Below are 22,210 nucleotides of genomic sequence, written 5' to 3' on the forward strand. Positions count from 1 at the left end.
TGAAATAACATAAATAAGATAAAATAAAAGATAGAATAAAATAAAAAGAAAAGAAAAGAAGGGAAAAGGAAAGAAGGGAAAAGAAGAAAGAAAAGGAGGGAAAGAAAAGAAGGGAAAAGAAAGGAAAAGAAAAGAGGGAAGGGAAAGGAAAGGAAAGGAAAGGAAAGGAAAGGAAAGAGGAAAGGAAAGGAAAGGAAAGGAAAGGAAAGGAAAGGAAAGGAAAGGAAAGGAAAGGAAAGGAAAGGAAAGGAAAGGAAAGGAAAGGAAAGGGAAAGGAAAGGGAAAAGGGAAGGAAGGGAAAAGGGAAGGGAAAAAGGGAAGGAAAGGGAAAAAGGGAAGGGAAGGGAAAAGGGAAGGGAAGGGAAAAGGGAAGGGAAAAGGGAAGGGAAAAGGGAAGGGAAGGGAAGGGAAGGAAAGGGAAAAGGGAAGGGAAGGGAAAAGGGAAGGGAAGGGAAAAGGGAAGGGAAAAGGGAAGGGAAAAGGGAAGGGAAGGGAAGGGAAGGGAAGGGAAGGGAAGGGAAGGGAAGGGAAGGGAAGGGAAGGGAAGGGAAAGGGAAGGGAAGGGGAAGGGAAGGGAAGGGAAGGGAAGGGAAGGGGAAGGGAAGGGAAGGGAAAAGAAAAAGAACTTTCAGCCCCTGGGAGTCCAATACGCTCTTCTAAACGTGAGCTGATGGGGTCAGGGGGGCTGGGCAGGGGTGGTTTTTTGCCTGCTATGGTTTTTCCAGCTGGGATGGAGACACTGGGGCTGTGACCACCAGCCTCCCCTTCCTTGGGCCACTCGCCTCCTCCGCAGGTTTCAGGGAATTTTCAACACCTCAGAGACACCTTCGATTTCATTTAAACTATTCTTTCTAGCAGAAGCAAGCAGAAGCCAGCAGTTCCTCAGCCAGCGCCGTGTCCCAGCTCTCCTGGCCAGGCTTCGCCCTCACCCGCTTCAAGATACCTCAAGCTTTGAGAGCTCGGGAGCTGCAGCCATGAAGAGCAGAGAGCGACGGGGCAGCGGAGGGGATCTGGAAGCCCCCGGGATGCAGCGGGGTCAGGCCAGCAGCTCCTCCATGATCCCACGTCCAAACGGCGATGCTGAAGGATCCACGTCCAATGGCGATGCTGATGGATCCATGTCCAATGATGATGCTGCTGGAATCACGTCCAACGGCGATGTTGATGGATCAACATCCAACAGCAATGCCGATGGATCCACATCCAATGATGATGCTGCTGGAATCACGTCCAACGGCGATGTTGATGGATCAACGTCCAACGGCGATGTTGATGGATCCACGTCCTACAGCGATGCTGATGCATCCATGTCCAGCAGCGACACTGATGGATCAACATCCAACAGCAATGCCCAGGGATCCACCTTCAACGGCGATGCTGCTGGAATCCTGTCCGATGGCGATGCTGATGGATCAACATCCAACAGCGCTGCGGATGGATCATGTCCAATGGCAATGCTGCTGCGCCCTTCCATGAGCCCCGCGGCGGAAGAGAGAGCCCACTGGGATCCCACCACGAGTACCCCAGACACCCAGCCCGTCCTGCCCCGCTCTGCTGCTCCCCGCACGCACCCGGTGACAGGGACGGTAGAGGAGGAGCCCGGCCACCAGCAGCCTTCCCCCAAACCGCCCTGAGGGACCGTGCCACCACCCTCCGCAGCTGGGCGCGGACAGAGATGGGCACCACAAAGCGGAAGGCAGGAACAGCGTGATGTTTGCCAGCATTGCCGTATTTATTTTCCACTCCAAAGCAAGCCACACGGATTCTGACACGCTCTCCAGGCAACCGCCTGACGTTAAGGCATTTTTTTTTAAGACATCTAAAAAGGTTTCCCCAGCTGCAGCTGCCGTCCCTGGGGCGGCAGCGCCCACCGCCTCAGCGCAGCGTCACCAGCTCTTCGGCAGAAGTGGGGTGAATGGCCACGGTGTTGTCCAGGTCGGCCTTGGTGGCCCCCATTTTGATGGCCACGGCGAAGCCCTGCAGCATTTCGTCGCAGCCCAGCCCTTGCATGTGCAATCCCACCACCTTTGGGGAAGAAGCGAGAGGCCGGATGGGACCCAGGAGCGGAGAAATCCAGGCTGAAATCCAGGCTTGGTGCTGGGGCAGCTGGATCCCACCCCAAGACCTGGCCTGAGCAGGGGACAAGGGGACGGCCAGCCCCCTGCGGCGCCCGGCTGTCCCCCCCGCTCCCCTCCACGCACCTTCTCCTCCTTGCCAGCACACACCAGCTTCATGACACACTTCACCTTCCTCTGGGTGACGGCGTGGTACAAGGGGGTGAAGGACGTGCTGTAGATCTTCACGTTCTCCTTGCCGTGCGTGGCCACGGCCTCCTCTGCAGCAGAAGACACGGCACGTAGGTCAAGGGGACGCGCCGTATCCCCGAGGCATTTATAAAGAGGGAGTCAAAGCACATTTTGCAAGGCTTCAGACCGCTTGCTGGAGCTCAGATGGTCTCCTCGAGCATCAAAGCAGCAGCTCGGAGCCACAACGTCCCATCCTCTCCGCCCCCCACCCCGTGTCCTCTCCGTCCCCACCTTCCGTGAGGCCCACGGTGCCGATGGGCGGGTGGCTGAAGACGACGGTGGGGATGTCCCGGTAGTCCAGCCGGGACTCCTGCTTCTCCTCGAAGAGCCTGTGGGCCAGCTTTCTGCCGGCCGCGATGGCCACTGCAGGGAGGGACGGGGAGCCTGAGCTGCGGCGCGGGGCAGCGCTGAGGGGCTGGGGAGGGGGACACGACCGCGGTACCTGGGGTGAGAGGGCTCTCCCGCAGACGTCCCCGACGGCGTAGATCCCTTTCCTGGTGGTGTTCTGGTACTCATCCACCACCACATGGCCCTTGGCGTCCACCTGCACACCCTGCCGTGGGAAATGGCGGACACCTCGGAACGTGGCCCAGGTGGGATGGGACAAGCGATGCCCATGGGGGACCTGTGCCGGTGGCCACCATGTTCGCAGATGGGGGGGTGGCATGGTGGGAACACCATCCTATGGCAGGCTCCAGAGACCCGCAGGATCCCTGGAGACCCATGGGATTCCCGGAGACCTGTGGGAACTTCAGAGAACCGTGGGAACCCCAGAGATCTGTGAGACTACCAGAGACCCGCGGGATCCCTGGAGACCCATGGCACCCCCCAGAGACCTGTAGGAACTCTGGAGGCCTGTTGCATCCCCAGAGACCTGTAGGAACTCCAGAGACCCATGGGACCCCTGGGACCCCCCGGAGACCCATAGGAACTCTGGAGACCTGTGGGACCCCCAGAGATCTGTGAGACTACCAGAGACCCGCGGAATCCCTGGAGACCCATGGGACCCCCCAGAGACCTGTAGGAACACCAGAGACCCATGGGACCCCTGGGACCCCCCGGAGAACCGTAGAAACTCTGGAGACCTGTGGGACCCCCGGAGACCTGTGGGACCCCCACAGATCTGTGGGATCCCCAGAGACCCATGGGGTCCCCAGAGACCCGTGGGACCCCTGGAGACCCGTGGGACCCATTGGAACTCCAGAGACCTGTTGCATCGCCAGAGACCCATAGGAACTCTGGAGACCCACGGGACTCCTGGAGACCCACGGAGCCCCCGGAGACCTGTCGGAACTCTGGAGACCCGTGGCATTTCTAAACACAGCATCTTAAAAAAACCAGCTGGACTTCGGTCTGAACAGCCGGGAGGGGACTGCGGCTGCTGGGAATGCGGCTGGAATGGGTTTTAGGCACGCTTTCATCCCTGCCTTGATGTCTCACGATGAGAGATGTTTTACTGACATGCTCTGGCTTGGAAGGGAACGACCACATCCACAGCCGAAGCTTGCCACAGCCGCAGACCTGCCTTTCGGGCTCGTTTCTGTGCTTGACCTCCCTTGTGGCAGCCTGACACCGATCTGTAGGTGGTTTCTTTTAGCGGCTTTCTCTTGTTTGCAGGATGGAGACATCCATCCCCGAGGAACACGTCTCCGGTTCTCCCTTAGTCAGTGCAAAACCCACTTCTCCGTGTTTCCCTCTGCTGCTGCGCCCTTGCTTGAGGGCGAGGGTTACTCTTTTTCCATCAAAACCAACAGCAATGGGGGTTCCAGGCCCTCCGGGCAGCGCTGAGGTGGTTTTCTCGCTGCTACAGCAGTTGTTTTCTCTGCAAATTCTGGCTGCCCCCCCATTGCCCCGGGAGGGGACCCCGTGGCGCGGTGCAGCCGCTTGCCCGGGGGGGTCTTATCAATGCCCCGTGGGGTTGGGCTAGTGCCTCCTCGCTCCAGCTAGCCAGCAAAGGCTGCTTTGTCCCGAGAGCTTGCTGTGCTTGGAGAGAGGGAGAAGTCTGGGGCTCCTCTGCTCCCCGCTCCCCGTGTCCCATTTTGGGTGCCCCCCCCACCCCCCAGCTTGCTGCCCTGCGTTCTTCCTCCAGCAAGGGATGGGCATGGAAAACAGGTCACCGGGCACAATCCCTCGGTTGGGTCTGGGCAAAAACCCCCCAGGTCCCTCCAGCAGGTCGCCAGGTGTGAAACACCCCCCCCTTATTCTGGTTTTGGGCACGTTCATGAGAAATCAGTCTCCGTCACCAACAGCATCCGCCCGGGCCGGGCCAGCGCTACGGGATGCCGACAGCGTTCTTTAGGCCGTTGGGCGCCCTCAGGGCCTCTCCCGGGACAGAGGGGCCGTGGCGGCGGGCTGACGAGCTCTGTCGCTGATGCGCTCCCTGCCTTTTTGGGGGAAAAAAACCGGGAACTGGGGACTCCGGGGAGGACGCGGCCGCGGGCGGGCGCGGTGCCGCTGCTCCTCCGCCAGGCGGCGCCACCGCACCCCCCGCTCCCGCCCCGCCATTGGCTGCTGCCCCGCGGGCGCCGGCGCCGCTGATTGGTGGGCGCCGGGCGGGGCCGACCCCGCCCCGAGGCGACAAGAAGCCCCGGGGCGCAGTACCGCTCGCCACCGCCAGGGGGCGCCGCCGCGGCGGGAGCAGCGCGAGGCAGCGGGCGGCGCGCGGAGGTACCGGCGGGGCGGGGGGCCCTGAGGGGAGAGGGGGGGGTCCCGGCCCAATGGGGGGTCCCTGCCTGCAGGGGGGGTCCCTGCCGGGCCAGGGACCCTGGGGTCCCGTCTCCAGGCGACCCTGGGGTCCCACAGTGCCCCTGGCGAGTCCCGGGCCCGGCCGCGGTGAGGGGGGACCGGGCCCGGTCGGGGCCGGGGGGTGGTTGGGCCCGGCCGCGGCTTGTGGGGGGTGTCCGGGCCCGCTCGGGGTCCGAGGGGTGCCCGGGGTGGGTTTTTTCCCCCCCGGGTTGGGGTGCCGGGGCCCGGTCGGGCTGTGTGGGCGGTGGGGCCCGGGGTGTGGGTGTTTGGGCCCCCCCGGTTGGGGCGGTGGGGGGGCGGCTCTATCCCGGAGCAGCCCCGGGGGGCTCGGCCGGGGGTGCGGGGTCCCTGTGCGCAGGAGGTGGGGGGCCCTGGGTGCCAGGCCCGTGGGGTGGCTGTGGGTGACCCGTCCCCTGGGAACACCCCCGGGGGGTCGGCGGGGGGGCCTGTGTCTGTGTTCTGGGGGGGTCCCCAACCTGCACAGGGGGAACCTGCACTGTACCACATTTTGGGGGTCGGTACTGACTTTGTGTGGGTTCTGGGGTGGGGGCCGTGGCCGGGAGGGCTCTTGGGGCTGGGGGACGTGGGTGGGCAATGCTGGGGCCTGTGTCTGAGGTCTCCTTTGGTGGAGTTAACGCATTTTTGGTGCAGGTTTTATGGTCCCCATGTAATAGATGTACTACTGGATTCACCAGGATCCCCAGATGAGCCATTTTACATGGATAGCTCTGGACTGCATCCGTTTCCAGCCCTGGACAGGCCAGGATGGTTTGGGCTGCACAGACGGGGTGTTCCCAGGACACCAGGGCATGGTCTTGGCACCCAAACGCACACACTGGGTGGCTGATGGACTCAGAATTTCCAGGGATTCTCCAAAGAGGGGAAGCAGAGGTGCTGGATGCTGCCCTAATCCCAGTGAGTACCAGGAGGCATGAGGAGAGGCACCAACAGCTGGAGGCACCTGAATTGGCTCCACCTGTCTGCTGCTGCCTGGCTTGGTCCACAGTTTCTTCTGCTTCTCAGTTTCAGGTATTGGCTGTTACTCTGAAGAATGGTTTTTGTTCCTTCCTGCAAAACCCCAAGGGCTGTGGCTGGTTCCCAGCAGGGCCGAGGCTGGGGGGTATCACGTCCCCTGAGGTGCTGGGGGCAGCAGGGCTGGGACCAGAACCGCTGCGGAATTTCTGCAGGTCACCTGCACCAGAGGAGCCTTTCTGCCTTTCTGTAGGGGTTTCTGATGAGGTCAAGGGTGTAATTAAGTGCTTATGGCTAATGGTTTATATAATTAAATGGTTATGGTTAAGATTAGAAGTTAAAGTTTTGACTTCACACGGCAGTTGTATTTGTGCATTGATTTTTACCACGCTTTTCTTTCCCCCGCAGGAAACGGACTGTTTTATTGTCCCCGTCGCTCTCCGAACCCTTCCCGTCTGTGTGCCTGACCCCATAGTCTCACGGTCGCTGGGTTTTTGCCAGGACCCACAAGTGACCGTGGACAGACGCGGCGCTGGCCGCTGGCCGTGATGTTTTGTGGCTCCAGGAGCTGCCGGGCACAACGGCCGCTCGCTCGCAGGGCTGCTGGCATCGGGGGAACCGGCTGAGGCCACAGCTGCTCCCACCGCTGGTGAGTGGGGACTTTGGTGGCGGCTGCAGTGACTTTGCTCGGGGTGTGGGGAGCTCAGGGAGCTCCTGGGGGTCTGGGGCCACTGCAGATCCCTCGGGCAAAGTCCCGGGGGCTGACTCCTCCCTGCAGGACGCGCTCCGAGGGGCCGAGGGGGAGCCCAGGGGGTGGCGTGTGCTGTGTGTGCCCCCCTGCCTGGGGAGTGTGAAGGCAATGCCCTTCCCTAATGATACATCGGTCGGTCTTTTATCATATAAAAGCGTATTAACTTTGCTATACTGTACTGGTTCCTGTTCTACACTGCAGTTGACGATGTGGTGGACTTCAGTGCAGACGTGGGTGGTGTTCGTGCTGAAGGACAACAAACTCAAGGATGTCCTGGCCCTGGACATGAGGACTTTGCTGTGTGGAAGCGGAGAGCTGTCCCTGAAGGACAACGGACGCCCCAGGACATCCAAGGTAAAGCCAGCCCCTCTGTCGAGGCTTTGAAACCCTCCGGCATCGGCTGGTGTCACGGACAAGCGGCTCTGGCCAGACGGACTGCAGGGGCATCGGGATCCAGCCAAGCCGCGAGGATGCTGCAGAAATAGAGCTGCTGTGCCGGGATTTTCTGTGATCAGTAACGGGCAGGGTGGGTGCCAGTGAGGAGTGAAACGTGTTGGACCCGCACGTGTGAAGGGTGCGAGAACCCCGGGTTTGGGGAGCCCCAGTGTGGCTGGGACGCCTCATGTGCAGGAGTCGGTATTTCCTCTGGTGAGTCTGTGCTTTGTGTTCCAGCCTTTCTCCTTGGACGGCACGGGCCGGGTGCGGATGTATGGACCGGTGCTGGGCCCTGCTCTGCTCCTCCGCTCCGGGGCCTCACGCAGGCAGCCGCGGTGAGTGCTCCGTTTCCCTCTCCCTGGTGCGGGATCCCCCGCGGTGCCTGGCCGGGGCCCGGTGACTTTCCCAGCGGGTTTCGGCACCAACCCTCTGGGGTCCCCTCTCGGGGGGCAGCGGCTGGGGGTCCCCTGCAGCTCCCGATTTCCACCATGGGATCAATCCTCACTCGATGACGCCGGCAGCTCCTGGGCCTGGCTCACATCTTGTCCCCAGGGGAGAAGGGGACTCAGTGGGGCTGGGGGTCTCCTGGGGTGGCCGGTGACCCCTCCTGCTGCCGGGCTCCCTCCTCCCGGTGCAGGCACCAGCAGGTTTCTTCCCCACAGCTCTTTTCCAGAGCGGCTGCCGGGAGGACAAACCCCTCCAGCCCAGCACGGGCTCTGCCGGAGCTGGGGAGAGCCCAGCGTCATCCTCGCAGGCAGATGGCCCGGGGAGGGCAGCGTTAGGGCACTGCCACAGCGGGGCCTTGGTGTGGCTCTGAGCTCTGTTTGAAACTGTGCGTTTACCTGAAATCTTTTTTTTAGCTCAAAATGTGCTGCGGTGGGAGCAGAGGCCACTCCAGGGACCCACCCCGGCTCCTGCAGCCCCGGCGGTGGACAGTGAAGCCGGGCAGAGGGAGCGATGCCATCCCAGAGCTGCTGGTCCCTCGGGGGGTGTTGGTGGCCCCGGTGATGCCCGTGGCTGTGCCCACATGCGGGGAAGGCTCATCCCGGTGCCCAGGCGAGGAGCGTGGCCCCGGGGCGGGGGAGGCTGTGCCCGGTGAGGTGAGTGCCCTGGGGCAGCGGGGAGGGGAGCCAGAGCTGCGGGGGGGGACCAGGACACTCGGCTCCCGGGGATGGGGAGGGCACGTGCTGCTGGTGCTGGCCCCGGCCCCACCTTGGGGCTGCTGGAGTCAGTCTGTGACGCTGCTGCGTGGGCAGGTTTTCAGCCAGATGTGGCTGTCACCCACCCTTCTGGGGAGAAACGGGACATTTCTGGTGTCCCGTCCCCTCTCGGGTGTGCGGTGCCGGGCTGCTGCTGCCGAGGGTCCGGGCAGAGCTGCCCGTGCCTGGGCAGCCGCAGGTTTGTCCGTCCCGGTGCCACCAGGAGCTGATTGTCCCACCTCTCTCCCTCTGCAGGGATGGACGGATGGACGGAGGAGCCCCAGCCACACCGGGACCTGCGTGGGGTGAGGAGCCCCGGGAAGGAGCCGGGCTGCCTGCGCTGAGGCTGATGCTGCCGCCTGCCCCGTGACGGGGGACAGCGTGGTCTGCGCCCCCCCGGAGACCTGTGAGGACGGCACCGCTCCAGCTCCGTACGGCTTCAGGTCGGTTCTTTGGGCCCCTGTTTGTTTTGGGTCCCGCTCCGTTTGGGCCCCCGTTTGTTTCGGGTCCAGCTCCGTTTGGGCCCCCGTTTGTTTCTGTTTGTGGGTTCACTCCCATTTGTTCCAGGTCCGGCTCCTGGACGGCTGCAGTTCGATTTTGGCTCCAGCTCCTTTGTGGCTCCTGTTTGTTTCTGCTCTGGTTCCAGTCCAGCAGATGGACGGCTCCAGCCCCAGCTCATTGCGGCTCCAGCTCATGGGTGGCTCTGGCTCGTTTCTGCTCCTGTTCCTTCTGGCTCCAGCTCATTTGCACCTTCAGGTTGGTGGTTTCTGCACCCATTTTGTTTCTGTTCCGGCCCATGGACGGTTCCAGCTCGTTTGCAGCCCCTGGTCATTGTTCCTGTCCTGGTTTAGGCTGGGGCACAGTTAATTTCTTCCCAGTAGCTGGTACGGGGCTGGTTTGGGTTTGTGCTGGAAACGGTGTTGGTCACACAGGGATGGTTTGGTTTTTGCTGAGCAGAGTTTGCACAGCTGGGTACGGGTCAGCGGGTGGTGAGCAACTGCACTGTGTGTCACTTGGTTTTGGATATTTTATCATCATCATTATTATTATTATGCTAGTATTATTATTATTGCTATTATTTCTTCCTTTTTTGTCCTGTTAAACTGCCTTTATCTCAACCCACAATATTTACTGGGTTTTTTTTCCTTTCTCTTCCCCAGTTTTGGCTCCAGCTCGTTTGCGGCTCCTGTTTGTGGCTGCTCTGGATTCAGTCCGGCTCATGGACGGCTCCAGCTCGATTCCAGCTCGTTGCGACTCCAGCTCATGGATGGCTCTGGCTCATTTCAGCTCCTGCTTGTTGTGACTCCAGCTCATTTGCACCTTCAGGTGAGTCATTTCTGCACCCATTTTGTTTCTGGTCCAGCTCATGGGTGGTTCCAGCTCGTTTGCAGCCCCAGGTCATTGTTTCTGTCCTGCTTTCAGCTGGGGCACAGTTAATTTTCTGCACAGTAGCTGGTACGGGGCTGTTCGGGGTTTTGCTGGAAACAGTGTTGATCACACAGCGATGTTTTACTTTCTGCACCCATTTTTTTTTTCAGGTCCAGCTCCTGGTGGGCTCCAGTTGGGTTTCATCTCCTGGGCAGTTTTGGCTCCAGCCCATTGATGGTTCCAGCTCGTTTTCGCCCCCAGCTCTTGGGTGGTTCCAGCTCTGGCTCCAGCCCCAGCCCATCACAGCTTGTGCTTGTTCAACTGCTCCTGGCTTTTGGCCAGGTCGTAAATCAATCGCTGTCATGGCCTGTATATGAATATGAACTGTCATAATTGTACACGTGTTGCCTAATGAGTGTGTTTATTGTTCAATGACTAGTCCGGTGAATAAACAGTTGGACTCTCAAATGAAGTGGGAAAAGTGCCTTTTCGCCCAGAGACTATCTCAGACGTTTAATTCGGCCTGGTGCATGCCGGCGTCCCGCACTTTGGGGAACAACGCGACCGGACCCCCACCTCCGGCGGGGGTCCACGCACCCTGCCTACCCCCCCTCCCGCCCGGGCCCCAGCGCCCTCCCACCCCCCTCTGCCTCCCACCGCCCAAAGTGCCCCCCTCCCGGGCCACGTTTTTGGGGCTGAAAACAGACGACGGAGCCTCCGTTTCCAAGTCCCAAAAACGCAGCACTTGGTCATTTTTCTGAGCCCAGACCCGCAGGACTCCGCCGGCATTTTCAAGCACAGAAAACGCACGACTTAGTCTTTTTTCTGGGCTGCAGAAATCCCTGGGCTCTGCCCCAAAACTGCCCCAGAGCTTGTTCCCAAACCCCCAGCTGGACCCAGTGGGAGACCCAAGCCCTGAACCATCCCCTGGTGCCCAGCTGAGCCCCAAAGCTGGGCCTGAGCCCAAACCACCCCCCGGTGCCTGCTCCTGAGCCCCAAACCTGCCCCCAGCTCCCGGTCCTGAGCCTGAACCTGGTCCTGAGCCCCAAATCCGCTCCAGTGCCCGGCCCTGAGCCCTGAATAAGCCCCCAGTTCCCCGGTCCTGAGCCCCAAACCCCGCTGAGCCCCGAACCCTCCCCGGCGCCCGGTCCCGAGCCCTGAATCTGCTCCCAGGTCCCGGTCCTGAGCTCCAAATCCCCCCCAGTGCCCGGTTCTGAGCTCAAACCGCACCCGTTTCCCGGTCCTGAATCCCCAACCCCCCGCTGCCGCCCCAACACCCACAACCGGCCCGGCCCGGGGCTCCCGGCCCCCAGCACCCACCGCTCAGCCCCGGCACCGGCTCCCGACTCCCCGCAGCCCCGGACAAGCCCCGAACTCCACGGCCCCGGGCGGGACGAGACGGGGGGACCCGCCAGGCGGACCCGGGGCGCCGCTCTCCGGCCCTCCGGGCTTTATTCCCCGGCGCCCCGAGTCCCGACGGCTCCTCCGACGAGACCCCGGCAGCGCGGACGAGCCTCCGGGCGCGGGCCCCGGCCCCGGCCCGACCCTCCTCCGCTGCCGGCCGCAGGCCGAGCCCCCCGCGCCTCACCTGGCCCCGCCGGGGGAGCCCGGCCCGGCCGCTGCCGCCCCGGGGCCGCGGGCGGCGCCGCCGGCAGAGAACGAGCGGAGAGAGAAGGGGGCGGCCGGCGGCCGGCGGGGCCCAAATGGCCTCGGCCCCGCCCCGCGCACGCGCCCTGGGGACCCGCCCCCCGCCCCCGCCCCAGGCCCCGCCCCGCCCACGTGCCCCGAGGCCCCGCCCCTCCCGCCCCGCGCACGCGCCCCGAGGCCCCGCCCCTTCCGCCCCGCCCCGCGCACGCGCCGCTTCTTCCGCCGGCAGAGCGGGGCCGGTGGGTGCGGACGCGGGGTCTTCTCCCGGGGCTGGTGAGCTGGGGACGGGGCTGGTGTTGCGGCCGAAGCTGCTGCTGCTGCGGCCGGTGTTGGCTCTGGGAGCGGGTCTGGGTCTCGCGGGCGCGCGGTGCCGGGTCCCGGGGCCGCGGCGGGGTCGGGGCTGGGCCCGGTCTGCCCCGAGCCCGGCCCGGCCGCCCCCGTCCCGGCGCCGCGGGCCGGAGGAGCCGCGCTGCGGGGCCGGGCCCGGCCTGGCGGGGAGCGGCCCCGGGGCCCAAGTCCGGCGCTGCCGGCTCCTGCCCGCCGGGCTCCGGGCCCGGCCCCGCGGGGAGCTGGGGGTGCCGGGGCCGGGCACGGGAAAACGGCGGCGGCTTCGTGCGGGCGCGGAATAATAAAGGCTGGAAGCGGCGGCGGGGCGGGGGCTGGTCCCCCAGGGGAAGCGGGGCCGGGCTGTCGGTGCGAGCCCCGCGGCGGCCCCGGGAGCCCGGGCTGCAGCCCCCAGCGGGGCCGGGGCTCTCGCCGGAGCCCCCCGAAGGCGGGACTCGGGCTGTGCTGCCCGGCCCGGACACGGGCACACGGGGCCGAGCCCCCGAAGGCGGCACTCGGTGGCTCTGCCGAGCCCCAGCACTGGCCCCCGGAGCCTTGTCTGGAGCCCACGCACCCCCCCGGGGCTGGGGCTCTGCTGCGAGCCCCCGCAGGCGGGCACTGACCTCTGTTCCTGAGCACCAACACACGGGGCTCGGTCCCTGTCTCTCAGCTCTAACACTGGCCACAGGAGCCCGGGCTGCAGCCCCCAAAGGCAGCCCTTGGGCTGTCTGGGGGAGCCCTGACACTGGCCCCATGAGCCAGGTTTCAGGCCCCCAAACACAGGGCTGGGTCTCTGCTGACAGGCCCCCAAAAATGCAGCACTTGGTCTCTTTTTGTGAGCCCAAAAACCTCGCCAAGCGAGCCCTGTCTCAAGCCCCCCCAAACGCAGCCTTTAGTTTCTCCTCCTCACCTCTGACACGGGGCAAGTGACCCCGGTTTACGGGCCCCCAAACACACAGGGCTTGGGCTCCATTTCAAGCCCCCAAAACGCAGCACTTTTAGTCTCTTTTTGTGAGCCCAAAACCTGACCAAAGGAGCCAGGTTTCGAGTCCCCCAAACGCAGCACTTAGTCTCTGTCTCCCATCCCAAACACACAGGGTTTGGACTCTGTTTCCAGCCCCCAAAACGCAGCACTTTTAATCTCTCACTCTCCCCCTGGCCCAATGAGCCTGGCTTTCACCCCTGCCACCAAAACGCAGCACTTAGTCTCTGTTTCTGAGCCCAAAACCTGACCAAGCGAGCCCGGTTTCACCCCCCTCCCAAACACAGCACTTAGTCTCTGTCTCTCAGTTCTGAGCCTGGTTTTGACACTCCAGCCCCCCCAAAAAACACAGCACTTCCCTACTTAGTCTCTGTTTCTGAGCCCAAACATACAGGACTTAGTTTCTGGCTCTGAGCTGCAAAACACAGCACTTAGTCTCTGTGAGCCCTACACTGGCCAAACGATGCCAGTTTCAGGCAGGACTCAGTCCCTGTTTCTCGGCTCTAACACTGGCCCAAGGACCCCGATTTCAAGCCCCCCCACCCCAAAACGCAGGACTTGGTCCGTATTTCCAAGCTCTGAGCCCAGCCCATGAGCCCTAAACACACGCAGGACTTAGTCTCTGGTTTTAAGTTCTGAGCCCTAAACTGGCCAAACGAGCCCAGTTTTGAGCCCCCCAGACTCAGCACCGAGTTTCCCTTTCTGAGCCCCAAACCTGCCTTAGCGACTGTCCTGCTTTGAGGTGAAACAGCACCGATTTTCTGTTTAGTAATTTCACTTTTTAGCTAAGCCCCTTCCAAGGAGCTGAACTCTGAAGTCACCCATCTCTTCCCCCCTCTCCTCAGGAGAGCATCTCTCCTTTGTCCCCGTGGCCCAAACCACGGCAGTGACCCTGGTCTCAAGCCCCCAAAAGGCGGGACGTGGTCTCTGTGTCCCGGCTCCGTGTGCCGGAGCCCCAAACCCGCCGGATTCACCCCGGGCTCGGGGTTTAACCCCAGCGGGGGCCAGGGGCTGCCCGCTCACACCCACCCCCCCCGCATGCAGGAGGGTGGGGAGAAGAGGGAGAAAGAGGAGGAAAAAGACTCGTGGGTTGAGTTAAAGGCAGTTTAATAGCACAGTAACGGCCGAGAACATCATCATCATAACAACAATAATAAAAAATAATAACAATAACATCGGTAGAAAGACATGCACAATAACAATGCAATAACGACACAGACAATGACAATAAAATATCAATACTAACAGTAATAACGCGGCTCCAAGGACCCACACGAGGAAGCGACACAGCCCAGGCGGCTCTCAGCCCCCGGGGGCCGGTTGCCCGGCCCGTCCCGCCCCGGCAGCCCCCGTTCCCATCCCCTCCCCGGTCGGACCGTTCCCCGCCGTGCTCCCCGCGCCGTTCCCGTCCCGCTGCCGGGAGAAGTGAGCTCCGTCCCGCCGGGCCCCGGGCCGCGCCGCTCGGAAGCCCGGCCCCGCCCCGCCGAGCCGGTCCCGGTCCCCCCCGGCCGGACTCGGCCCGTGCCGGAGCCGCCGCAGACACTGTCCCGGGCGGGAAGGCGGGACTCGCTGCCGGCTCCGCGCCCCGAGCCCGGCCCGGTGCCCCGGTGCCCCGGTTCCCGACCGCCCTGGGGGGGAAGCTGGAGCGGGACAGGGCCGGGGGGCAGCGCGGCGGCTCCGTCCCGGCGGGCGCCATTGCCCGGCGTGGGGGCGTGGGGTGTCCGGGCCCCGGCCTCGCCCCGCCCGCTCCTTTTATGGGCATCGCCCCGCCCACCGGGGACGCCCCGGGTCCCGCCGCCCGCCCGCTCCGCGCTGCCCGCTCCGCCCCGGCCCGTGGCCATCGGTCAGACGCCATCGCTCGCCACCGCCGCCCCCGTTGGCCGCGGGCCGGGACGACAGCCCGGGCATGCGGCGGCGGGGAGCGGGGTCGGGGGCGGTTCTGCCCGGGGAGAAGCGGCGGCGGAGGCTCGGGGACACCCGGGGGGGGGAAAATCAGGGGAACTCGAGCCACTGAGCGAGTTTTCAGGTCCCAAAACCGCGGGACTTTGGTCTCCCTTTTTTAAGCCCCGAACACCCCGACTCGGTGGGTTTTACGTGCCCGGGTCTCACCGCACCGCCCGGCTCCTGTCCCCGAGACCCGGCTGAGCCCGGCCTGGCGCTGTGACCCCCCCGCCTCCGGCGCCGTCCCCGCACCCCAAACCCCGCGGGTGCCTCTTCCCCCCGCGGCCCCCGAGCTCGGGCTCCATCTCACCAGCCCGGGGCCCCCTCCTCAGCCCCGAGCCGCCCCCCCGGGGCCCCGCTCGTTCCCGCTGCTCACCTGCGGCAGGCGGCCGCCCGCTGAGGTACCGGCGCGAGGCAAGATGGCGGCCGGGCTCCCCGCGCATGCGCCGCGCGGCCCCGTCCCTCGGGGAGGGGCGGAGTCTCGGCGGGGGCGTGGCCAAGGCGGGGGCGCGGCGGGAGGGGGCGTGGCCTGACCCCGCTCCCGCCGCTGACTCCGCCGCTTTTCCTTTTTGCCCGATTTCACCCCAAAAAAAAACCAAAAAAAGGAAGGTTCTGCGGGCGCTCGGCTCCTGCCCGTGCCCGTGCCTCCCCGCCTCTCTGCGCTGGGGCGTTTGCGCGCTGTGGTGACCCCTCTGGCCGCGAAGCGGGGGAGAAATCGCCCAAACGCTCTGAACCGTGCCTGAAATAACATAAATAAGATAAAATAAAATAAAAGATAGACTAAAATAAAAAGAAAAGAAGGGAAAAGAAAAGAAGGGAAAAGAAAAGAAAGGAGAGGAAAGGAGAAAGGAGAGGAGAGGAGAGGAAAAAGAAAAGAAAAGAAAAGAAAAGAAAAGAAAAGAAAAGAAAAGAAAAGAAAAGAAAAGAAAAGAAAAGAAAATAAAAGAAAAGAAAAGAAAAGAAAAGAAAAGAAAAGAAAAGAAAAGAAAAGAAAAAAGAAATGAAAAGAAAAGAAAAGAAAAGAAAAGAAAAGAAAAGAAAAGAAAAGAAAAGAAAAGAAAAGAAAAGAAAAGAAAAGAAAAGAAAAGAAAAGAAAAGAAAAGAAAAGAAAAGAAAAGAAAAGGAAGAGAAGAAAAGAAAAAGAACTTTAGCCCGTGGGAGTCCAATACGCTCTTTAAACGTGAGCTGATGGGGTCAGGGGGGCTGGGCAGGGGTGGGTTTTTGCCTGCTATGGTTTTTCCAGCTGGGATGGAGACACTGGGGCTGTGACACCAGCCTCCCCTTCCTTGGGCCACTCGCCTCCTCCGCAGGTTTCAGGGAATTTTCAACCTCAGAGACACTTCGATTTCATTTAAACTATTTCTTTCTAGCAAAAGCAAAGCAGAAGCCAGCAGTTCCTCAGCCAGCGCCGTGTCCCAGCTCTCCTGGCCAGCTTCGCCCTCACCCGCTTCAAGATACCTCAAGCTTTGAGAGCTCGGGAGCTGCAGCCATGAAGAGCAGAGAGCGACGGGGCAGCGGAGGGGATCTGGAAGCCCCCGGGATGCAGCGGGGTCAGGCCAGCAGCTCCTCCATGATCCCACGTCCAACGGCGATGCTGATGGATCCATGTTCAACAGCGATGCTGATGGATCCATGTCCAATGATGATGCTGCTGGAATCACGTCCAACGGCGATGTTGATGGATCAACATCCAACAGCGATGCTGATGGATCCACGTCCTACAGCGATGCTGATGCATCCATGTCCAGCAGCGACACTGATGGATCAACATCCAACAGCAAATCCCAGGGATCCACCTCCAACGGCGATGCTGCTGGAATCCCGTCCAAGGGCGATGCTGATGGATCAACATCCAACAGCGCTGCGGATGGATCCATGTCCAATGGCAATGCTGCTGCGCCCTTCCATGAGCCCGCGGCGGAAGAGAGAGCCCACTGGGATCCACCACGAGTACCCCAGACACCCAGCCGTCCTGCCCCGCTCTGCTGCTCCCCGCACGCACCCGGTGACAGGGACGGTAGAGGAGGAGCCCGGCCACCAGCAGCCTTCCCCCAAACCGCCCTGAGGGACCGTGCCACCACCCTCCGCAGCTGGGCACGGACAGAGATGGGCACCACAAAGCGGAAGGCAGGAACAGCGTGATGTTTGCCAGCATCGCCGTATTTATTTTCCACTCCAAAGCAAGCCACACGGATTCTGACACGCTCTCCAGGCAACCGCCTGACGTTAAGGCATTTTTTTTTAAGACATCTAAAAAGGTTTCCCCAGCTGCAGCTGCCGTCCCTGGGGCGGCCAGCGCCCACCGCCTCAGCGCAGCGTCACCAGCTCTTCGGCAGAAGTGGGGTGAATGGCCACGGTGTTGTCCAGGTCGGCCTTGGTGGCCCCCATTTTGATGGCCACGGCGAAGCCCTGCAGCATTTCGTCGCAGCCCAGCCCTTGCATGTGCAATCCCACCACCTTTGGGAAAAGAAGAAGCGAGAGGCCGGATGGGACCCAGGAGCGGAGAAATCCAGGCTGAAATCCAGGCTTGGTGCTGGGGCAGCTGGATCCCACCCCAAGACCTGGCCTGAGCAGGGGACAAGGGGACGGCCAGCCCCCTGCGGCGCCCGGCTGTCCCCCCCGCTCCCCTCCACGCACCTTCTCCTCCTTGCCAGCGCACACCAGCTTCATGACACACTTCACCTTCCTCTGGGTGACGGCGTGGTACAAGGGGGTGAAGGACGTGCTGTAGATCTTCACGTTCTCCTTGCCGTGCGTGGCCACGGCCTCCTCTGCAGCAGAAGACACGGCACGTAGGTCAAGGGGACGCGCCGTGTCCCCGAGGCATTTATAAAGAGGGAGTCAAAGCACATTTTGCAAGGCTTCAGACCGCTTGCTGGAGCTCAGATGGTCTCCTCGAGCATCAAAGCAGCAGCTCGGAGCCACAACGTCCCCATCCTCTCCGCCCCCCACCCCGTGTCCTCTCCGTCCCCACCTTCCGTGAGGCCCACGGTGCCGATGGGCGGGTGGCTGAAGACGACGGTGGGGATGTCCCGGTAGTCCAGCCGGGACTCCTGCTTCTCCTCGAAGAGCCTGTGGGCCAGCTTTCTGCCGGCCGCGATGGCCACTGCAGGGAGGGACGGGGAGCCTGAGCTGCGGCGCGGGGCAGCGCTGAGGGGCTGGGGAGGGGGACACGACCGCGGTACCTGGGGTGAGGAGGGCTCTCCCGCAGACGTCCCCGACGGCGTAGATCCCTTTCCTGGTGGTGTTCTGGTACTCATCCACCACCACATGGCCCTTGGCGTCCACCTGCACACCCTGCCGTGGGAAATGGCGGACACCTCGGAACGTGGCCCAGGTGGGATGGGACAAGCGATGCCCATGGGGGACCTGTGCCGGTGGCCACCATGTTCGCAGATGGGGGGGTGGCATGGTGGGAACACCATCCTATGGCAGGCTCCAGAGACCCGCAGGATCCCTGGAGACCCATGGGATTCCCGGAGACCTGTGGGAACTTCAGAGAACTGTGGGAACCCCAGAGATCTGTGAGACTACCAGAGACCCGCGGGATCCCTGGAGACCCATGGCACCCCCCAGAGACCTGTAGGAACGCCAGAGACCCATGGGACCCCTGGGATCCCCCGGAGACCCGTAGAAACTCTGGAGACCTGTGGGACCCCTGGAGACCTACGGCACCCCTAGAGATCTGTGGGATCCCCAGAGACCCCTGGAGACCCATGGGACCCATAGGAACTCTGGAGACCTGTTGCATCCCCGGAGACCCATAGGAACTCTGGAGACCCATGGGACTCCTGGAGACCCCCGGAGCCCCCGGAAACCTGTAGGAACTCTGGAGACCCGTGGGATCCCCAGAGACCCGTGGGCATCCTTGCAGCAGCGCGGAAGGGCCGTGCTGCCACCTCACCACTTGGTCCAGGCACAGGTCCTCGGTGTTGGGCTCCCGCCCCACGGCCCAGAGCAGGCAGTCCACGTCCCGGATCACTCCCTCCGTCGGCTTGCGGCCGGGCACCGCGGAGGTCACCGTCACATCCAGCAGCCCGCAAGGGGACTTGGTGACCGTCTTCACCTGCGGGGAACAAGAAGAGCTACCGAGGGGAGAAGGTGCCAATGGCTTTTGCCTTGCAACAGGCGATGGTGGCCACGCCGCAGGACCAGGGACACTGCCAAAGCCGTGGCCCGGCGAGTGGCGCCCAAAAATGCCAGCTTTCCCTCATCCCTGCTTGTCCAGAAGGGATGGGACAAGCCGTGGGGCTGCTCTGCTTGTACCTCCGTGTGCTTCCAGACCTCCACCCCGGTGTTCTCCAGCTCCTGGGTGCAGTTCGAGCTGATCATGGAGTCGAAGGTCCTCAGGACCTGGGCAGGGACCCGCCAGCCCCATGAGATGAGGGTCCACAGGCGAAGGCACCGCCTGGCAGCCCCCTCCGCCGGCATTTCCCTACGCCTGTGCCCCATGCGGGCCCAGAGAGGTCTGGGGCGCTTCTTCCGGTCCATGATAAAGTCCTCCTCTCTGTTTTTCCTTCAATATATTTTTTTTCCTTTCCTTTTTATTCAAGTCACGACTTGCAATCAAGCTCAAGGAAAGGGGTGCGGCGGCACGCGGGGCCGCAGAAATGCCGGGCGCGTAGGCTGGCGCTGCCGGAACGCCGCCTGGCAGCACGCCCACGCTCTTCCCACCCCATCCGTGTGGTCCCCCCCCACAACCTCACCCCATCCACGTCCCCCCCCGGCTCCTGACACCCATCAGCCTCGCGCCACCATCCTCCGCATCCCCATGGCCGCCCGCCCGCGCCGACTCCGACCCTCCTTTACAAGCTCCTGGGAGCCGGTGACCAGAACCTCCCCCCCCCGCCGGTGGGCTGGGATGCGTTTTGGGGGTCACACACACACGACACACTAACCTTGTCGTGGCGGATCAGCAGGGCTGACTTGGAGCCCAGGGTGGAGAGGATCCCCGCGATCTCCACCGCGATGTAGCCGGCACCCACGATAACGCTGCGCCTGCGGAGAAGCGACGATGCCGCGCGGAGTCGTGCCGAGCCACCGGCGGCGACGGCTTTGGGTGGGATGGGACGGGACGGGATGGGATGGGGGCGATGATCCCCATTTTACCTGGGCAGCTCCTCCAGGTCGAAGAATCCGTCGCTGGTTATCCCCAGGCTGGCACCTGCGAAGCAAAGCCCCTTTCGCACCCTTCGCTGTTCCCCCTTTTCCACCTCTCGCCCCCATCAGCTTGGGGCTTTGGCGGCCATTCTCTCTTCCCCGGGCAGCCCCGGAGAATTCCGCCAGGCTCACCGGGAATTTGGCTGTCGGCAGGGACAGCCGGGCGCCCGCCCGTGGCTATAAGGATGTGCGGAGCCGTGTACTTCTTCCCGTCCACTTCCACGGTGGGCTGGGGATCGGCGGTGAACTTGCCGTAGCCCCGAATGATGTCGATGTGAGCCTGAGGGGAGTAATTAGGGCAATTAAGAGCGGCGGCTAACAGAGCCAGGGCTCCCGCCGTTAAAGAGGACGCCCGTAAAGGCTGGAAAAGCGGCCCAAAATCCAGTAGAGTGCGTTTTCCCCGCGGGATAAACGCATCCTCACCTTCTTTAAGTTGTTTTCGTAGATGTCGTTCAGGCGCCTCACGTAAGCGTCGCGCTTCTCTTTAATTGTTCTGGAACAGAGCCGGGGCCGGGGGGAGGCTTAACGGCCCGGAACTACGGAGCTCAGCAAAAACCCACTCCATCCCTTCGGCACGTGGCAGGGAACCCTTGGGGGTGGACAATCCCCCCCCAGTCCCCGCTCCCTGGGAGATGCTGGTCTCCAGCCGGCCCTTCCCGGACACCTACCTCCAGTTGAACTTGACGCCGGGGGTTTCGAAGCCGTAGTCGGCGTGGTCGTGGATGAACTCCGCGTGGACCGCCGCGTTCCACATCACCTGACACACACACACACACACACACACACACACACACCCCGGCACAAAACTCCCCGTCGGCTTGGGAAAAGCTGGTTTGATTTTTGGAAGGGGGGTGGGGAGGGGAACCCTTTCCCGATGCCACGCTTTCCTGATGCCTCATCCCGGAGCGCTTGGCGGTGGTGTCTGGATGGCTCGATCCGCTCCCAAACCCTCCTCCCTCCCTGCAATTCCGCACCCTCCCACCTAACCCCCCCCCCGCCGCCCCTCCCCGGACCCGACCCACGCCGGCGGGGGAACCCCCCCTTACCTTCTTTGGCACGCACCCGACATTGACCTGGGGGGAAATAAGAGCAAGACTCGGCGTTAAAGGCTTATTTTTGAGGCCGGTACTGAATCCCATCTCTCTGCCCGGGAAAATAAAAGCGGGATTACAGGTTTCCGGCAAAAGAGGGCTGTAACCGCCTGTGGTGCCTCAAGGTCTTGTGGTTTGCCCGTTTTCTCTTCACTTCCTTGACGGAGAACACGGAAGGTGCACGCTTTTCAAATACAACCTTTTATCTTGTTGTTTTGTTTCGTTTTTTTTTTTTTTTCCCATGGATAATTTAAGGGAGGAGGGTGTTTGCCATCCCTTTCCTGCACTCCTGGTCCCAGTACGGCCACTCTTCCGGGGAAAACGCACTTGGAAGCATAAAACTAGAGCCTGTCCCTTGTCCCCTTTTTTGAGGAACGCGTTTGTTTTTTTCCTTGTCACCGGCTGGCCGTGCCCCGCCGGCTCCGCAACCGAGCCCGCGGTCCTACCTCGCTTGCCCACTGTCCCTTTATCGGCCCGAAAACAGCCAAAACCCACCCAACGCCCTGCCAGGGGAGAGGGGAACCGGGACCCGTTCCCAGCTCCCTGCACGACGCTCCGCAGCCGGGATGGCGGCTCCTGCCCCTCCGACTTCCCGCAGGACTGGGGCCGGGCACGGGAGGAAGCGGGATCAGTCCAGAGGGAACCGGGATGAGTCCCGGGGGGGTGCCAGGACCAGCCAGGGGGAACAGGGACGAGCCCCAGGGCGACCAGGACCATCCAGGGGGAACAGGGACAAGCCCGGGGGCCACCGGGACCAGCTCCAGGGGGACAGGGACCAGCCAGGGCGAAGCGGGACAAGCCCCGGGGCCACCGGGACCAGCCAGGGGGAAGCGGGACGAGCCCCAGGGCGACCAGGACCATCCAGGGGGAACAGGGACAAGCCCGGGGGCCACCGGGACCAGCTCCAGGGGGACAGGGACCAGCCAGGGCGAAGCGGGACAAGCCCCGGGGCCACCGGGACCAGCCAGGGGGAAGCGGGACGAGCCCTGCGGGGACCCAACTCGCCGTCCCCGTTTCGCCCCCCCCCCCCCCCGCCCGGTTCCCCCCCGGGGGGACTCACGCAGGTGCCTCCGAAGCGACGCGGTTCCACCAAAGCGACGCGGGCCCCCAGCTCGGCCGCCCGCCGGGCCCCCGCCAGCCCCCCGGACCCTCCGCCCAGCACCAGCAGCTCGTAGGCGGCCGCCGCCATCTCCCCCGGCTCGGTACGGCCCCGCCAGCTCCGCTCCGCCCCCTCCATGGTCCCGGTCCGTCCCTCCCTCCCCTCGGGTCCCCGCCCCGCCTTCCCCGGG

The 22,210-nt window shown here is 63.0% G+C and overlaps 3 protein-coding genes and 1 long non-coding RNA gene across 4 annotated transcripts; 2 read left to right on the forward strand and 2 right to left on the reverse strand.

Moving 5' to 3' along the window:
• Positions 1 to 1,869: 1,869 nt before the first annotated feature.
• LOC134516202 (glutathione reductase-like) lies at positions 1,870 to 2,973 on the reverse strand. Its single transcript, XM_063336149.1, has 3 exons — positions 2,538 to 2,973; positions 2,202 to 2,335; positions 1,870 to 2,025 (listed from the first exon to the last, which is right to left on the reverse strand). The coding sequence occupies exons 1-3, from the start codon at positions 2,971 to 2,973 to the stop codon at positions 1,876 to 1,878; spliced, it is 720 nt and encodes a 239-aa protein (XP_063192219.1). The 3' UTR covers positions 1,870 to 1,875.
• A 1,705-nt stretch (positions 2,974 to 4,678) lies between these two features.
• On the forward strand, positions 4,679 to 6,514 carry LOC134516677 (uncharacterized). Its single transcript, XR_010071399.1, has 3 exons — positions 4,679 to 4,973; positions 5,703 to 6,080; positions 6,432 to 6,514. It is a non-coding gene; the product is annotated as an uncharacterized LOC134516677 (long non-coding RNA).
• Positions 6,515 to 6,981: 467 nt separating this feature from the next.
• LOC134516203 (uncharacterized) lies at positions 6,982 to 10,362 on the forward strand. The gene is made up of 7 exons (XM_063336150.1): positions 6,982 to 7,128; positions 7,447 to 7,544; positions 8,096 to 8,304; positions 8,719 to 8,851; positions 8,976 to 9,164; positions 9,569 to 9,734; positions 9,947 to 10,362. Exons 1-7 carry the CDS (start codon positions 6,982 to 6,984, stop codon positions 10,151 to 10,153), a joined length of 1,149 nt encoding a protein of 382 aa, XP_063192220.1. The 3' UTR covers positions 10,154 to 10,362.
• Positions 10,363 to 16,812: 6,450 nt separating this feature from the next.
• On the reverse strand, positions 16,813 to 22,132 carry GSR (glutathione-disulfide reductase). The gene is made up of 13 exons (XM_063336902.1): positions 21,982 to 22,132; positions 20,877 to 20,903; positions 20,499 to 20,587; positions 20,254 to 20,323; positions 19,963 to 20,110; positions 19,780 to 19,834; positions 19,569 to 19,668; positions 18,937 to 19,023; positions 18,575 to 18,736; positions 17,856 to 17,967; positions 17,645 to 17,776; positions 17,308 to 17,441; positions 16,813 to 17,127 (listed from the first exon to the last, which is right to left on the reverse strand). Exons 1-13 carry the CDS (start codon positions 22,108 to 22,110, stop codon positions 16,978 to 16,980), a joined length of 1,395 nt encoding a protein of 464 aa, XP_063192972.1. The 5' UTR covers positions 22,111 to 22,132; the 3' UTR covers positions 16,813 to 16,977.
• Between the last annotated feature and the right edge of the window lie 78 nt (positions 22,133 to 22,210).

The sequence above is a fragment of the Chroicocephalus ridibundus genome, chromosome 5 (assembly GCF_963924245.1).
Source record: "Chroicocephalus ridibundus chromosome 5, bChrRid1.1, whole genome shotgun sequence".
Lineage (NCBI taxonomy): Eukaryota > Metazoa > Chordata > Aves > Charadriiformes > Laridae > Chroicocephalus > Chroicocephalus ridibundus.

Excerpts from the sequence above, each read along its gene's own strand:
- LOC134516202 (XM_063336149.1), bottom strand. The coding sequence starts at position 2,973 with ATGCCACCCCCCCATCTGCGAACATGGTGGCCACCGGCACAGGTCCCC. Across the intron at positions 2,336-2,537 it reads CACCGTGGGCCTCACGGAAG|AGGAGGCCGTGGCCACGCAC; the intron begins GTGGGGACGGAG and ends CTTCTGCTGCAG. Across the intron at positions 2,026-2,201 it reads GTGCTGGCAAGGAGGAGAAG|GTGGTGGGATTGCACATGCA; the intron begins GTGCGTGGAGGG and ends TCTTCCCCAAAG.
- LOC134516203 (XM_063336150.1), top strand. The coding sequence starts at position 6,982 with ATGTGGTGGACTTCAGTGCAGACGTGGGTGGTGTTCGTGCTGAAGGAC. Across the intron at positions 8,305-8,718 it reads GGCGGGGGAGGCTGTGCCCG|GAGCCCCGGGAAGGAGCCGG; the intron begins GTGAGGTGAGTG and ends GCGTGGGGTGAG. Across the intron at positions 9,165-9,568 it reads CAGCTCATTTGCACCTTCAG|TTTTGGCTCCAGCTCGTTTG; the intron begins GTTGGTGGTTTC and ends TCTCTTCCCCAG.
- GSR (XM_063336902.1), bottom strand. The coding sequence starts at position 22,110 with ATGGCGGCGGCCGCCTACGAGCTGCTGGTGCTGGGCGGAGGGTCCGGG. Across the intron at positions 20,324-20,498 it reads GGCGTCAAGTTCAACTGGAG|AACAATTAAAGAGAAGCGCG; the intron begins GTAGGTGTCCGG and ends GCTCTGTTCCAG. Across the intron at positions 17,777-17,855 it reads GAGAGCCCTCCTCACCCCAG|TGGCCATCGCGGCCGGCAGA; the intron begins GTACCGCGGTCG and ends CCCTCCCTGCAG.